The sequence below is a fragment of the Leucopleurus acutus genome (assembly GCF_964270905.1).
Source record: "Leucopleurus acutus genome assembly, chromosome: 14".
NCBI lineage: Eukaryota > Metazoa > Chordata > Mammalia > Artiodactyla > Delphinidae > Leucopleurus > Leucopleurus acutus.
In genome coordinates this window covers 34,195,860-34,209,304 of record NC_139156.1, presented here as the reverse complement: position 1 = coordinate 34,209,304, position 13,445 = coordinate 34,195,860, and the positions used below count along the sequence as shown (strand labels likewise).

The 13,445-nt window shown below is 39.0% G+C and overlaps 1 protein-coding gene across 2 annotated transcripts in view; it reads left to right on the top strand.

The window, feature by feature from the left end:
• Positions 1–9,139, top strand: part of MARCHF5 (membrane associated ring-CH-type finger 5) — a 54,460-nt gene extending 45,321 nt beyond the window's left edge. For both annotated transcript variants that reach the window (XM_082854326.1, XM_082854327.1), the window contains 3 exons: positions 4,975–5,158; positions 5,283–5,449; positions 6,230–9,139. In XM_082854326.1, coding sequence (XP_082710452.1) covers positions 4,975–5,158; positions 5,283–5,449; positions 6,230–6,346 — 468 coding nt within the window. In that variant the 3' untranslated portion in view covers positions 6,347–9,139. The remainder of the gene's footprint in view (positions 1–4,974; positions 5,159–5,282; positions 5,450–6,229) is intronic.
• Positions 9,140–13,445: the final 4,306 nt, after the last annotated feature.

Sequence of the window (13,445 nt, the reverse complement as noted above, 5' to 3'; positions counted from 1 at the left end):
TAGAGCGCAGGCTCGGTAGTTGTGGCGCACGGGCTTAGTTGCTCCACGGCATGTGGGATCCTACCAGACCAGGGCTCGAACCTGTGTCTCCTGCGTTGGCAGGCGGATTCTTAACCACTGCACCACCAGGGAAGCCCAGTTAAATGTTTCATAACTAACTCAGTAATAGTTAACACACTTTGGTTTGTAGATGATATAACTTGCTTTTCTTTAATATAAATTAAAGAGTACATGAAAGAAAAAGGGATCGAAGGGATTATATGTAATATTCTAGAAGTTGCACATAACCTGTCTAATCATGGTGAGACAGAATATTGCAATGCTTCTTTATAAAATGTTGATGACACCCCAGAAATCTGGATGTAGTCACTGGAATGAATCACAAATCATTTGTCATAGGATAGTGGATAAAGGTTGAGAATCACTGACTTGAAAAAGATTCCATTTCCTTAACCTGGTTTGTTATGCAGTGTTCTCCACAATCTTAACTTCATTCTACTTTGAGGCCTATGGGGCTGTCTCCTCCAACCCATCCTTATGTTGTTTAGTTTTTTTACCTCTGTCCTTTGGCTTATGTCACCCTCCCTGCCTAATACCTGTCCTTTCAGGCCTTTCTCTCCGAATTTAAACCCTCCTTCCAGGCTTATTTCAGCCACTTTCCCTCCATGAAAGTTATCAGGCAACTCCTGCCCAGTGTGATTTCTTCTTCCTCTGCATTCATGACATTTTTATTCCTCAAATGGCAGCCAATCCTGTGTTGACCAAGTGCTATTTCTTATATAGATTACCTAAGTTATTTAACTTTTGCTGTATTCAGGCCTTACTCCTCCTATTGGCAGGTAATTTCCTTGAGAAAGTAGAGACTATCTTATACATAGGTGTCCCCTGTATAGCATATACACAGATGTTAACTTTAAAAGGCTTTCATAAATAGTGATTTTTTTAATATGACCAATTCTACCAGGTAGTAACAGGTTTGTTTAAGTGACTATATGTTCTGTAATAATTTGTTAAGCCCCAGTAATGAGTATTAGTGTATCATTAGATCCAGGAAGTTCAGAACCATTCACTAGGACTGACAAAGACCTGAAAACTTAGAGATTATACATTGTTTAATGTACAACTACATTATACAAAAGTATGTTTTTGCAGATGGGGAAACTAAGGCCCTTTGAGATTAAGTGATTTCTCTTTAAGACCTAATTGACCATAAGAAATAGGATGGCTCTTTTTGAAAAGATATTAGGCTAGCAAGTCTTAAAAGAATTCTCATAATTAATGAGACACTTCAACAACAGGAGCCAATTAAGGAAAGACTACATTAACAGTATTTTAATTCAGTAAAAGTGAAAGATCATTTGAAGTTATGAAAAAAATAAGTCTTGAGCTGACCCTTGAAGAGAATGATTTGGATTGGCAGAGAGGAGGAAATGATATGAGCAAGGAGACAAAAATAAACATGTTAATGGTGACAGTAAAGAAGGTTAATGGTGACAGAAAAGAACTAAAATGATGATAATGCATATATACATTATGTGTTACCATTTAGATATAACCTTCACATGTACTGTCTCACTTGAAAAGATTTTTTTTTTTAGCCCAGAAATGGGAGTGATTAGCTGTGACAGTAGATAGCTCCTGTTGTGTGATTTAAGAGTATTCGGGGGCTTCCCTGGTGGCGCAGTGGTTGAGAGTCCGCCTGCCGATGCAGGGGACACGGGTTCGCGCCCTGGTCCGGGAAGATCCCACATGCCGCGGAGCAGCTGGGCCCGTGAGCCATGGCTGCTGAGCCTGCGCATCCGGAGCCTGTGCTCCGCAACAGGAGAGGCCATAACAGTGAGAGGCCTGCATACTGCAAAAAAAAAAAAATCTTAGAGAAGACATTCTATAGTTCCTGAATCTAACCTCAAAATTTAAGTCTTGAAAGTTATCTCTTTTTCAGTCTTAGGGCATAACATCAGAATGTACATGATCTTAACACAAGATTTGCTGGTTTTATATTGACCAAAGTTAAATCAGACCCATTGATTAATTCAGCTTTCATTTATTACCCTTGAGTCTGACTGTAGCGGTACGTAGTATGACACTACAGGTGTTACACTGTCCTAGTTCCTTAACATTATATTTGCACACTTGTTTGATTTGATTGCCTCTTACCTCTAAAAGATGTCTATTTAGCTCACCTTTTAATTCCCAGCACCTAGGCCCGTGTCTGGCACGTAATCATTATTCAGTTGAATGAATGCATGCAGGTATGCATGTAATGGTCAGCCTCAGCTTAAGCACAAAGCATGACTCTTGATCACAGGTGGGGGAAATGGGCTTTTGCTCACTGTTTGCCCTATTTTCTTTTTTATTTCCTCATTCTTAGACACCTGGTTGGAAAGTTTTTACTGCTACCCATGAGGAATAAATTTTCCCTTACTATAGTCCATACCTGAATATTCACTTTGCTTTATATATATATATATTTTTTTTTTCTGTACACGGGCCTCTCACTGTTGTGGCCTCTCCCATTGCGGAACACAGTCTCCGGACGCGCAGGCTCAGTGGCCATGGCTCACGGGCCCAACCCCTCCACAGCATGTGGGATCTTCCCGGACCAGGGCACGAACCCATGTACCCGGCATTGGCAGGCGGACTCTCAACCACTGCGCCACCAGGGAAGCCCTGCTTTATATTTTTAAACCCTAAATTCTAAAAAGAAAACATAACCCAACAAAGGAATTTTTCAAATTTCTGAATTTATTTGCTAACACTTTGGGAGTATTTAAATCACATTTAGTTATAACTTTAAAGTGATCATAATATTGAAAATAATAAAATGATACAAAAAAATAGAGTGTCATGTGACAAGCATTATAGGTAAAGACTGTTTCTGGGCTAATCCACTTTTGCCACCAGGGTAGGATATGTGTTTATGAAATATGGTGAACCAGACTATTTCACTTTAGGGCAGCTCAAAACAGCCACCCTTTACATGCAAGATATGAGGTTGTTAATTTCTACCTGGAAACACAGAAGAATATCAGATACTGATACCATGGGTTTTGACCATTTGGAAGAGGCTAGTCCTCTGTTCTCTAATGTTACGTCTTGGTTAGATAAATTAATCATGCACAAAAGTCTGGGCTATATCCTTAGCTGAAATTTTAAAAGCACCCATTTTGGTCCTCTCCACATGCTTTTTCTTTTCTTTCTTTTTTTTTTTTTTGGTTGGCCACGCCACACAGCATGGCATGTGGGCTCTTAGTTCCCCGACCAGGGATTGAACCCGTGCCCCCTGTGTTGGAAGTGCAGAGTTTAACCACTGGACTGCCAGGGAAGTCCCTCCACATAATTTTATAAACTATTTCTACCTGGATCAAGTCTGTTGTCTAGAATTTGAATTTGCCGTGACCATTGTCAGCTTCCTTATTTCACATCTCCTTGAAGTCCACCTAAAAAAATCTGCTATAATAGCTGACGTAAAGGGCATCTCTTTTTTTTTTTTTTTTTTTTTGCAGTACGCAGGCCTCTCACTGTTGTGGCCTCTCCCGTTGTGGAGCACAGGCTCCGGACGCTCAGGCTCAGTGGCCATGGCGCACGGGCCAAGCCGCTCCGCGGCATGTGGGATCTTCCCAGACCGGGGCACGAACCCTTGTCCCCTGCATCGGCAGGCAGACTCTCAACCACTGCGCCACCAGGGAAGCCCAGGCATCTCATTTTTGAAAAAAAAATCCTGTTTACTTTTTCATGAGTTTGCTTTCCTGAGTAGATATTGTCCCTGGAGCTTTTAGTCTTCCCTACCTTCTTTTCTCCCTTCCCTTCCTTTCTTTTCCCTCGTCCCTCTCAGAGATATAGACAAAGGCAAAGACATAAATTGTCTATATCAACAATCCTTTCTTCATAGTTTAATCCTCAAGTGTGTACAGAAAAACTATATAGAAACCTTTATAGTAGTCTCCTCATATCAAGCTGTGATACCTGGATGGGCTAAAACCCCAAGATTCTGAAATAGTCTCCACTGTCATAACTGCCAAGAATAATCCCTCAGAGAAATATATTTAATTTGCCAGCATTTGAGACTTTTGGCTAAAGGGAGGTCATTTGAGACCTGTGAAAGAATTTTTAGGGAAATTTTCTAGTTAAAAGTAAGATGCTCACCAACAAAGTGGCCATGTTGAGAGACATGTAAGACCAAGATTGATCAGCAAGTGAAAGAATTTTGCCAGGAGGGGAAGTATGGAGATTCACAAATGCAAATTAATCATGTCCTTCTTGCCCTCTCAGATCTAAACCAATTGAGAAATAACCCCAATACCCAGATGAGAGGGGAAGGATTGTTTTAGCTTTATTACCCCATAGATAGGCACCCTTGGGTTCCTGGATTAGAAAAAGTGACTGGAACCTGTAACCAGAACTGGACTTCCTATTGCATTCCCTCAAATATAGACCTTGGAATTGCATTTTAGGAGAGTTAAGTCTGTAGAGCAGGCATTTAGCCAGCCAGAGAAATCACACTCAATCCCAGACACCACTGAGCAGGGAGAAAGCCAAAGAGAAATGAGATTTCAGACCATCTCCTGAAGGCCGGTCCTGCCTCTTAGCTGGCTGTGCTTACCTCCTAGTAGGAAGAGCAGGAAAACAGTTGCTCTTCTCGAAGACACATGAGACCTAAAATTATAGCCCAATCTAACCAAATTAAATAGAGGAATGGAAGCAAGAACCAGAAGTCCTCTCCCCTCTATTGAAATGTAGTCAATTAAAGCTTCTATTCCAATGTAATATGAAACAGCTTGGGAGCTTTTCTTTTTCCCCTTGAATGAGAGACATTTCTTATAAATAAATCAGGATTGATAGCTTTCCAGCTTATTTTTAAAACTTTCTGTATTCTTTTGAAATTTAGCATTTCCTCTAAAATGAATTGCACTCAAGCATGGAACGCTTCATTAGATAAGGAAATGATTGGAGCAAATGCTATCTGTTTCACAGGTTGTAGGCCATAAAGAAGGTCTGGATGTTATGGAGAGAGCTGATCCTTTATTCCTTTTAATTGGACTTCCTACTATTCCTGTCATGCTGATATTAGGCAAGATGATTCGCTGGGAGGACTATGTGCTTAGACTATGGCGCAAATACTCAAATAAACTACAAATTTTGAACAGTATATTTCCAGGTAAGGCCCTGAATTGTGGTGGTAATGAACATACCAAATTAATCTTGTGGACGAATCCTAGCATGCAAAGATATTTTAGATATTCTGATTTATTAGCACTAATACCCTACATTTTTTTCTCTAGGGATTGGTTGTCCTGTTCCTCGAATTCCAGCCGAGGCTAATCCTTTAGCAGATCATGTCTCTGCAACCCGAATTTTGTGTGGAGCCCTTGTTTTTCCTACTATTGCAACAATAGTTGGTAAACTAATGTTCAGTAGTGTTAACTCTAATTTACAAAGGACAATCTTGGTAAGGTGGCTTTAATATTACTTTTTTCAAGTGACGTATGCAAAAGAGAAAGAACTGTATATTTGTTTAAAAAAAAAAGAATGGGACTATATAAATATTTATACTATGGCTCCTGTGCCTTAAGTCTCTATTTGATCCCCGCTGTCATCCAATAGCAATAAAAAGACGAGGATCCACTGCAGTAGTTCTGGTCTTCTGGAACTATGCTGTGGGAGTTCTCTCCTGGGATATGCGTGAATCATTACTCCCAAAAGATAGTGTTGAAAAGTTTCTGCTCTAGGGTCAGACTGCCCAGGTCAAATCCTATCACAGACATTGCCTTTCTGAGAAACCTAAATAAAATTTCTTGATTTCTCTATGCTTGTAGAATGGAGATAGTAATGGTAGCTACCTCAGGATTATTGTGAGGGTTAAATCAGATAATTCATTTGAAGTGCTAGCACATAGTAAGCCCTTATGTTGTTTGATGTCATTATTATTGTTCCCACTTCTCCCCTCTGGTAGCAGCCTGCATATAATGCCTGGGTATTCTCTCTACTATATGAGAATGGATTTAGAGCTAAGTGGAAGGAAGATTACTCAGAGAGGATAAAGGCTTTCTGACCTCTAATAGTCTATTCCTATCTTACCCCCTAGTAAAAAAAAAAAAGAGAGAACTATTTCATTTGCGGTCATCTGAATTAGCAACAATGCTTGTGTCTTTTGTGATTTAAGTAAAATGATTTTTATTATGTTCCTCTAAATCTGCATTATAAAAAGCTAATTTTTCTCTTTTTTTAGGGTGGAATTGCTTTTGTTGCCATTAAAGGAGCATTCAAGGTTTACTTCAAACAGCAGCAATATTTACGTCAGGCACACCGCAAAATTCTAAATTATCCAGAGCAAGAAGAAGCATAAAACTGTGACTTCTCATTGTTCTGCAGTCCTCTCATTCTTATGAGTCTGTTGTGTTGTTTTGATTCCATCATTAATGCACAGTAGTGGAGACTTGGCGATAAGCTGCTGCTCTCATATTTTTAAGAAGTAAAATAAAGCACTTAGGGAAGGGGAAACCCTCTCAGTAATCACGGAACCTAAGGATGTGATTTGTTTTCATTGTTTTGTATGTACTTCTTTTATGGCAGTCATCTGAACCATTATCTTAGCATGGTGAACCTGAGTTTTGTTCATATTTTCTTCAGACAGAAATATAAAGATCAAACTGTGCAAATATTTAAAAATGCACATGCTGTTTTATTCAAAGGCCTCTTTTGTACATGTTCATGTTCAGTGTTTTCTTAGAATCAGCAATTCAATGAAGGTACTATGAGGATTTTTCTCACTGGCATAATTTGATTATAAGCTAAACAGGAGTATATGTTAATATGAGGAAATGTAAATTAGTTATACATAATTAACAAACCAAAAATGTATGTAAACATTCAAATGATTATCTGAACAAATGCAATTTTGCTGTGTTTTTCTTAACCCATGTGATATCCTCCAAAACGTGTAGGGTAAAAATTCACAGGGCTTCCAGATCACTTTTTCACTATTAAATTTTATTTATATAATGTTGACATCTCATAGTTCATATTGTAATTTTGACTTATGCAGTCTTAATTACTCTGTGTGTGTGTGTGTGTGTGTGTGTGTGAGAGAGAGAGAGAGAGAGAGAGAAAGGCAGAGACAGAGACAGCGACATCAGGTCCTTCCATCACTGGAGTAAGGTTTTTAAATTCGTGTTTCTAGAAATTAGAACTGCCAGTTTATAGTAGTTTGAGCACAGAACGATTTGCAAAAAATACAGTTATTTTCCTCTCCTTTCTCATCGATTCAGTTATTCAGGTGTTTGTTGATCACCTCCTACTTCCCAGGGCACTATGCAAAGTGTTGTGGGGATACAGTGGTGAACAAGACAGACTTGGTTCCTGCTTTTATGTAGTTTACAGTCTAGTTTCAACAGGTAGAAAACCAGCTGTGAGTAAACCAAGGTGAGGCCTTGAGCTCTTTGTTTTTATACCAGTCAGTGAGGAAATAATTATGAAAACAAGTCTTGAGTAAATACTAAGGTCATTGTTTTTGTCAAATTATAAGAAAAAAAACCAATACTAATATTTTTAAATTTAAATTGCTTGTCATACTGAGGAGGCTAGCACCTTAATAGTCACTGTTTAACTAGTTTTATATTCATTTTTCAAAAGCAATTATTTATTTTAAGCTCTTCAGTAGTGACCCTTTTAATGTTCAGCGATCTGGTCTTGGAGTGATTTTCATCAATTAGTATTAAGTTTTTTAAAGATAGTTCCAAAAACCCTATTTATTTTCTTGTTCACAGCATCTAATGCATGGCAATATGAATGTTCCCCCTTACTGATAAGTGGCCACTTCTCTTTAGGATTGTAGCAAGTATAGATTGAGCTATGTTAGATTACAGTAGTATATGTTAACTTCAGTAATTTAAGACTGGTACCTTTCTATAGTATGAATGTCTTAATTTTGAGTTATAACATGAAATTTATGTGAATGGCTATTGAACATTCAAAGTTGTAATTACTTGGGGAGGAAGGGAATATTTGACTGACAGTGAGCCTTATATTAAGATCACTGCTACAGTTCTGAAGGGGAGATATAAAACTATGATTATATATAAAAATAACAGATTATATAGCTGTGCTTATAAAATATATTGGCTTTCTTAAATTTTCAATATGAAAAGACATACTGGATATTTCCTGCATAATTTTGTTATGTAGAACAGCTTTTAGCAGCCTTTACTAAAGTTACACAAGCACACAGTTCCCCATTTATTACTTTATGCCCAAAAATGGGGGAATGACTGCTTGGATTTGTTTGGCATCAGGGCTTGTGAGGGCCAGAGTAACAACTCTAATCCTTTAGGGGCAGGGAGAAGGAGTTTTGAGGGCTGTGGGGAGGGAACTGCAAGTGCCTGGGGACCAGAGTAGCCTCAGCCCTGGAATTGAACACATTTAAATCTAAAGAGCCTTAGCTCAAGAAGTACCAGGTACCAGCCTCTTCAGAAAGTGTCCTGCACCACCCTGAATCAACAAAAGCATGGGCTGACTAAAGTTGGGTGGACCTAGGTTCAGATCCTAATTCTGCTTTTAATAACTGTATGTATGACTTTCATCAAGTGACACCTTGCTCTCAGCTACAGTTTTCTTCATCTCTGAAATACAAATAATACTTAGAAGACTGTTTCTAGGATTAACTGAGAAATGAAAGAAACAGAGAGAGGCACTTTAGCTAAGCTCAAAATAGCCTCTACAGAGCAGTAGTGTCTTAATTGCTGAACACTAGGAAAAGGAAACGAGGCAGTAAACGAGAAACATTAGGGGACAGATTAAGACTTTTGGGATGGGCAGGTATATTTGTGTTTTCCAGTTTATTTTCACGTTTCTTTACTGTGTTATTTCTATAATGTTTTAAACCTCTTTTATAAAATTCAATGACAACTAGTAGAATTCTCTTCTTTGCAGAATTTAACTTATCTCCAAAGTGGCAGAAAATATTGTTCATCATTAAATGATTATCAAATGACTGTGAAGAATATAAAATTAAACTGAGTGACTTAATTAGTCACTGCCTTGCTAACTGTGCTGTAATTTTTTTAAACGTCTTGTTTTTAACATAGCAGACTATCTCAACACTGGCTGGATTAGGTTAAATAAAGAATTTTTATGTCCTCTAGGTGTACTTTGTCTGTTGAACAACTTCCAAAACATAATTTGTTTATTCTGTACCTACTTAATTCTTTTTAAATCATAGTAATCGAGATACTAGTGAGATTTTCTCTTAGTACAAGTAATCTGAATTTTTTAAGAACTGTAAAGAAATTTGTCTTAATTTCATAAGCAGGCAAACCTAAATTCCAAGTATGTTCTAATTTTTAAAATGAATCCCCCCTCACCTACCCTCAGAGCCACTTGGACTATGATTAGACGAGATCTGTGGGTGGTCTTATGCCACAGGTATCAAAGTATACTCAGGTGGGTTGGGAACACAGAAAAAGTTGCTTCCTCCAAGATACTAAGAACTTTAGTTTCTGAAGCAGATTAGAATCTTCCAGAATGAGTACATCAAATAAAGGCCTTTCCATCCATGGGGATAGTATTGTATCTAAATCATTTCACTGTCACCGTCTGAGAGACAGACTAGCAGAGAAACAGCCATAGAGTCAGTCCTGGATGCATATTCTAGCTGATGTTTAATGGTTGTAGGGCAAGTTACTTTACCTTTCAGATAGACCCTCAACTTCCTTATCAATAAGATGAAGATTATAAAACCAATCCCCTGGGTTATTGTGCAGATTAAGTGAGATAACATGCTGGGACACTTTGATATACAGAGAAACTAAATATATCTGTGCCAACTTGGAGGTTTGTTTGCCCATAACCTTTCTTTGGTCCCCTGGGATCTCAAGTTTGCTGCTTCTCTGCTACCTGCCACCCACGCACCCTCTAATGGGTATAGTGATGAAATGTTTAATTGCCTTCCTGGAACAAAGATCCTGAGCAAAGGGAAAAGAAGAAGCATTTGCAGCTCAGTGTAGAAGACTTGGACAAGTAACAGAGGCTCGGCTGTTCTGGTCAAGCCCATGTGGATTTATCGTACTGCTAACAGCTTGCCAAGGTTACTGTAGGCCAACAACATATCCTACTTTACCGGATGTTTGTTGAGCACCTGTATGAGCCAAGCACTGTGCTAATAAATCCTTTGGTAGATGGGAAATAAACCTGCTTTGAGATGTTTAGAGTCTTCAAAGTACACAACAGATCTTAGTCTTATTATGGTATTACCCCCCCAAGAATGTAAGATCCATAAGGGTGTGGGGGGGGGCTTTTGTTTACTTTTGTTTACTACTCTACTCCACAAATTAGCAGCGTTCATGGGCTGCTGTTGAATACTTTGAAATCTTAGAAGATGTGCCCTCCTTAAATACAGACTGTCTCTAGTTTAAAATTAGCAAGAAACAATCTGTAACAGGAACTGAGAGGTAATACGTTCATGACCTTTCAATAATTCACATCGAACAACGTATTCTTAGGTATCAGTGTATTTACCAATTCAGATAATTGTACACCAAAATTAAGACACATAAAGTACACGATTGGGACTTACCTGGTGGTCTAGTGGTTAAGATTCCGCACTCCCAATGCAGGGGTCCGGGTTCGGTCCCTGGTCAGGGAACTAGATCCCACGTGCCGCATCTAAAAAAAGATCCCACATGCCACAGGGAAGATCTTGCACGAGGCAACGAAGATCCCTTGTGCTGTAACTAAGACCCGGCGCAGCCAAATTAATTAAAAGTGCACAATCTTTAAGTATAAATCTTGATACATTTTTGCCTTGCAGTGTCACTCCAGTGCCCTCTGTTGTTCCAAAGGAAAATGGTATACAGAATCCAGTTCCATATCACAAAGTTGGGCAAGGAAGAGTGAACTTAGAGCTGAGAGAAAATAATTTGGCACAGGTAAGTAATGCCCTTTTTTATGGCCTTTCCTAGTCGATCTCTGACCCCCTCCACTCCACCCACCCCACAAGGAAATATAATCTTGACCTCTTTTCAGTTAATAACTTAGAAAGTGTTTGGCATAGTCATTTAATTCTGATGTACTTGATTCACAGAAAGGGCCGTAAGTGATTAAATACCATATCATCCAGGATAATAAATGGGCCATTTTTTTATATTATGGTTTGGGGTGTAAACTGGTATGGAGGGTAATTAGTATCTTTCTAAATTACAAATACAAATACCCATTGACTCAGCAGTTCGAATTCTAGGAATTTTTCTTGAAATATATTTGCTCTATATATTCCTTGCAGCAATATATGTAATAACAAGAAATTTGAATCAACCTAAATGTCAGTAGGGAATTGGTTAAATAAATTATGGTATATCCATTATTGAATACTATATAGCTCTAAAAAAAAACAATGAAAGAGCTGTTTACATAATGATATGAAAATACTTCTAACGAATATTTAAAAAAATAAAGGGACTTCCCTGGTGGTGCAGTGGTTAAGAATCCACCTGCCAATGCAGGGGACATGGGTTCGAGCCCTGGTCCAGGAAGATCCCACATGCCTTGGAGCAACTAAGCCCGTGTGCCACAACTACTGAAGCCTGCGCACCTAGTGCCCGCGCTCTGCAACATGAGAAGCCACCGCAATAAGAAGCCCATGCACCGCAACAAAGAGTAGCCCCCGCTCTCCACAACTAGAGAAAGCCCGCGCACAACAATGAAGACCAACACAGCAAAAAAAAAAGTGTACAATCATTGATTTATACTGAAGTATAGTATAGTATAGTATTTTCAGAGTTGTGTAACCATTACCCCTATCTAGTTCCAGAACATTTCTATTCCCCCCAAAAGAAACCCTATACCAATCAGCAGTCTCAAAGTCCCCCTCCACCCAGCCCTGGAAACCCCAAATTTACTTCCTGTCCAGATTTGCCTATTCTGGACATTTCCTTTAAATGGGGTCATATATTATGTGGCCATTTGTGTCTGGTTTCTGTCACTTAGCATGTTTTCTTGGTTCATCCATGTTGTAGATGTTTCAGTACTTCATTCCCTTTTACAACTGAATGTAATCTATTGTTTGGATAAAACCACATTTGGTTTATCCATTCATCCACTGATAGACATTTGGGCCCTTTCTCTTTTAAACCTACTCCAATCATGCCTTTACCCCCTACATCCCACACTTCACCAAAACTACTCTAAACAAGGTCATGAGTTACCATATTGCTAAATCCAATGGTCAATCCAATCTAATGGTCACCTCATTTAACTTTATATAAAGTATTTGACAAAGTCATGGCTTCATTCTTAAAACAGTTTCGTTTGGCTTTTGGAGTACCACCCTCCCGATTCTCTTCCTACCTCACTGGCTGATCATTTCCAGTCTCCTTCATTAAATCTGATTTACCTCTCCAACGTCTAAGTGTTGAAGAGCCCCAGGGCTCAGTCCCTGGACTTTTCTCATTTACACTACCTAAGTGAACTCATCCAGACTTCTGACCATCCATCAGATGATCTACCTTCTATAATATGATAATAATTCCCAGATTTATATCTCCAGCCCAAATTATACCCGTGAATTCCCGATGAGCATTTCCTATTCAACATCTTTATATATATACACACACACACACACATATATGTATATCATCTCAAATTATCCCAAGCCATGTGCAGACTGGTGCACGGATGCTACATGGAGAGAGAGGGAGTGAGGGAGACATGTGAGTGATGGAACCATCTTGGAAATGAATCCTCCAGCCCCAGCCTGCCCCAGCTAATGCCATGTGGATCAAATACAAATTACTTGGCTAAACCCTTTCTGAATTCCTGACACACACAACTGCCAACAAAATTAAACGAAGTGGTTTGTTATGCAACAATAAATAACTGAGACACGCAGTGACAACCATTAGTTACTGGTGTGAGACATCTTAGGGGGTGGAATTCAAGTATTTCTGGCTCAGGTGTTAAGGGCATCCCTGTGGTGAAGGAGGCATGAAGATCCCTCCCCCTGAAGCCAATACACTTTGAAGCTATCCAGCTCTTCTTGCTCTGATGCTATGTACACCAGACAGTTCTCAGAGGCCCACAGAAACCAATCTAAAGAAGACGCTGCCTGAATCTTGTGTCCCATCCTGGCCTTGATGGTACCCAGGATGAATTAGTAAAATGGTCTCTTTGTCTTTCCCTGCAGCTTAATCACTAGGCAAGAACGTGCTGATTGTGAGGTCACAAGTATGCTAGTATGTCCATATGAGAACTATAATTCTCACCATAACTTAATAAATGGGCATTCTAGAATCTGCCTCCTCGTGAAAGCTTTTCAGTTAGTTGGTCTTCAAGGACAGAGGAGAGCAAGTGTTTGAGTCTTCAGAGCAGAAGAGGGACAATTTCAACTGGTTTTTATTTAGATGATTCACCTATGAGCCAATTCCTGATGTACTTGTTTTCTATTCATCTACACT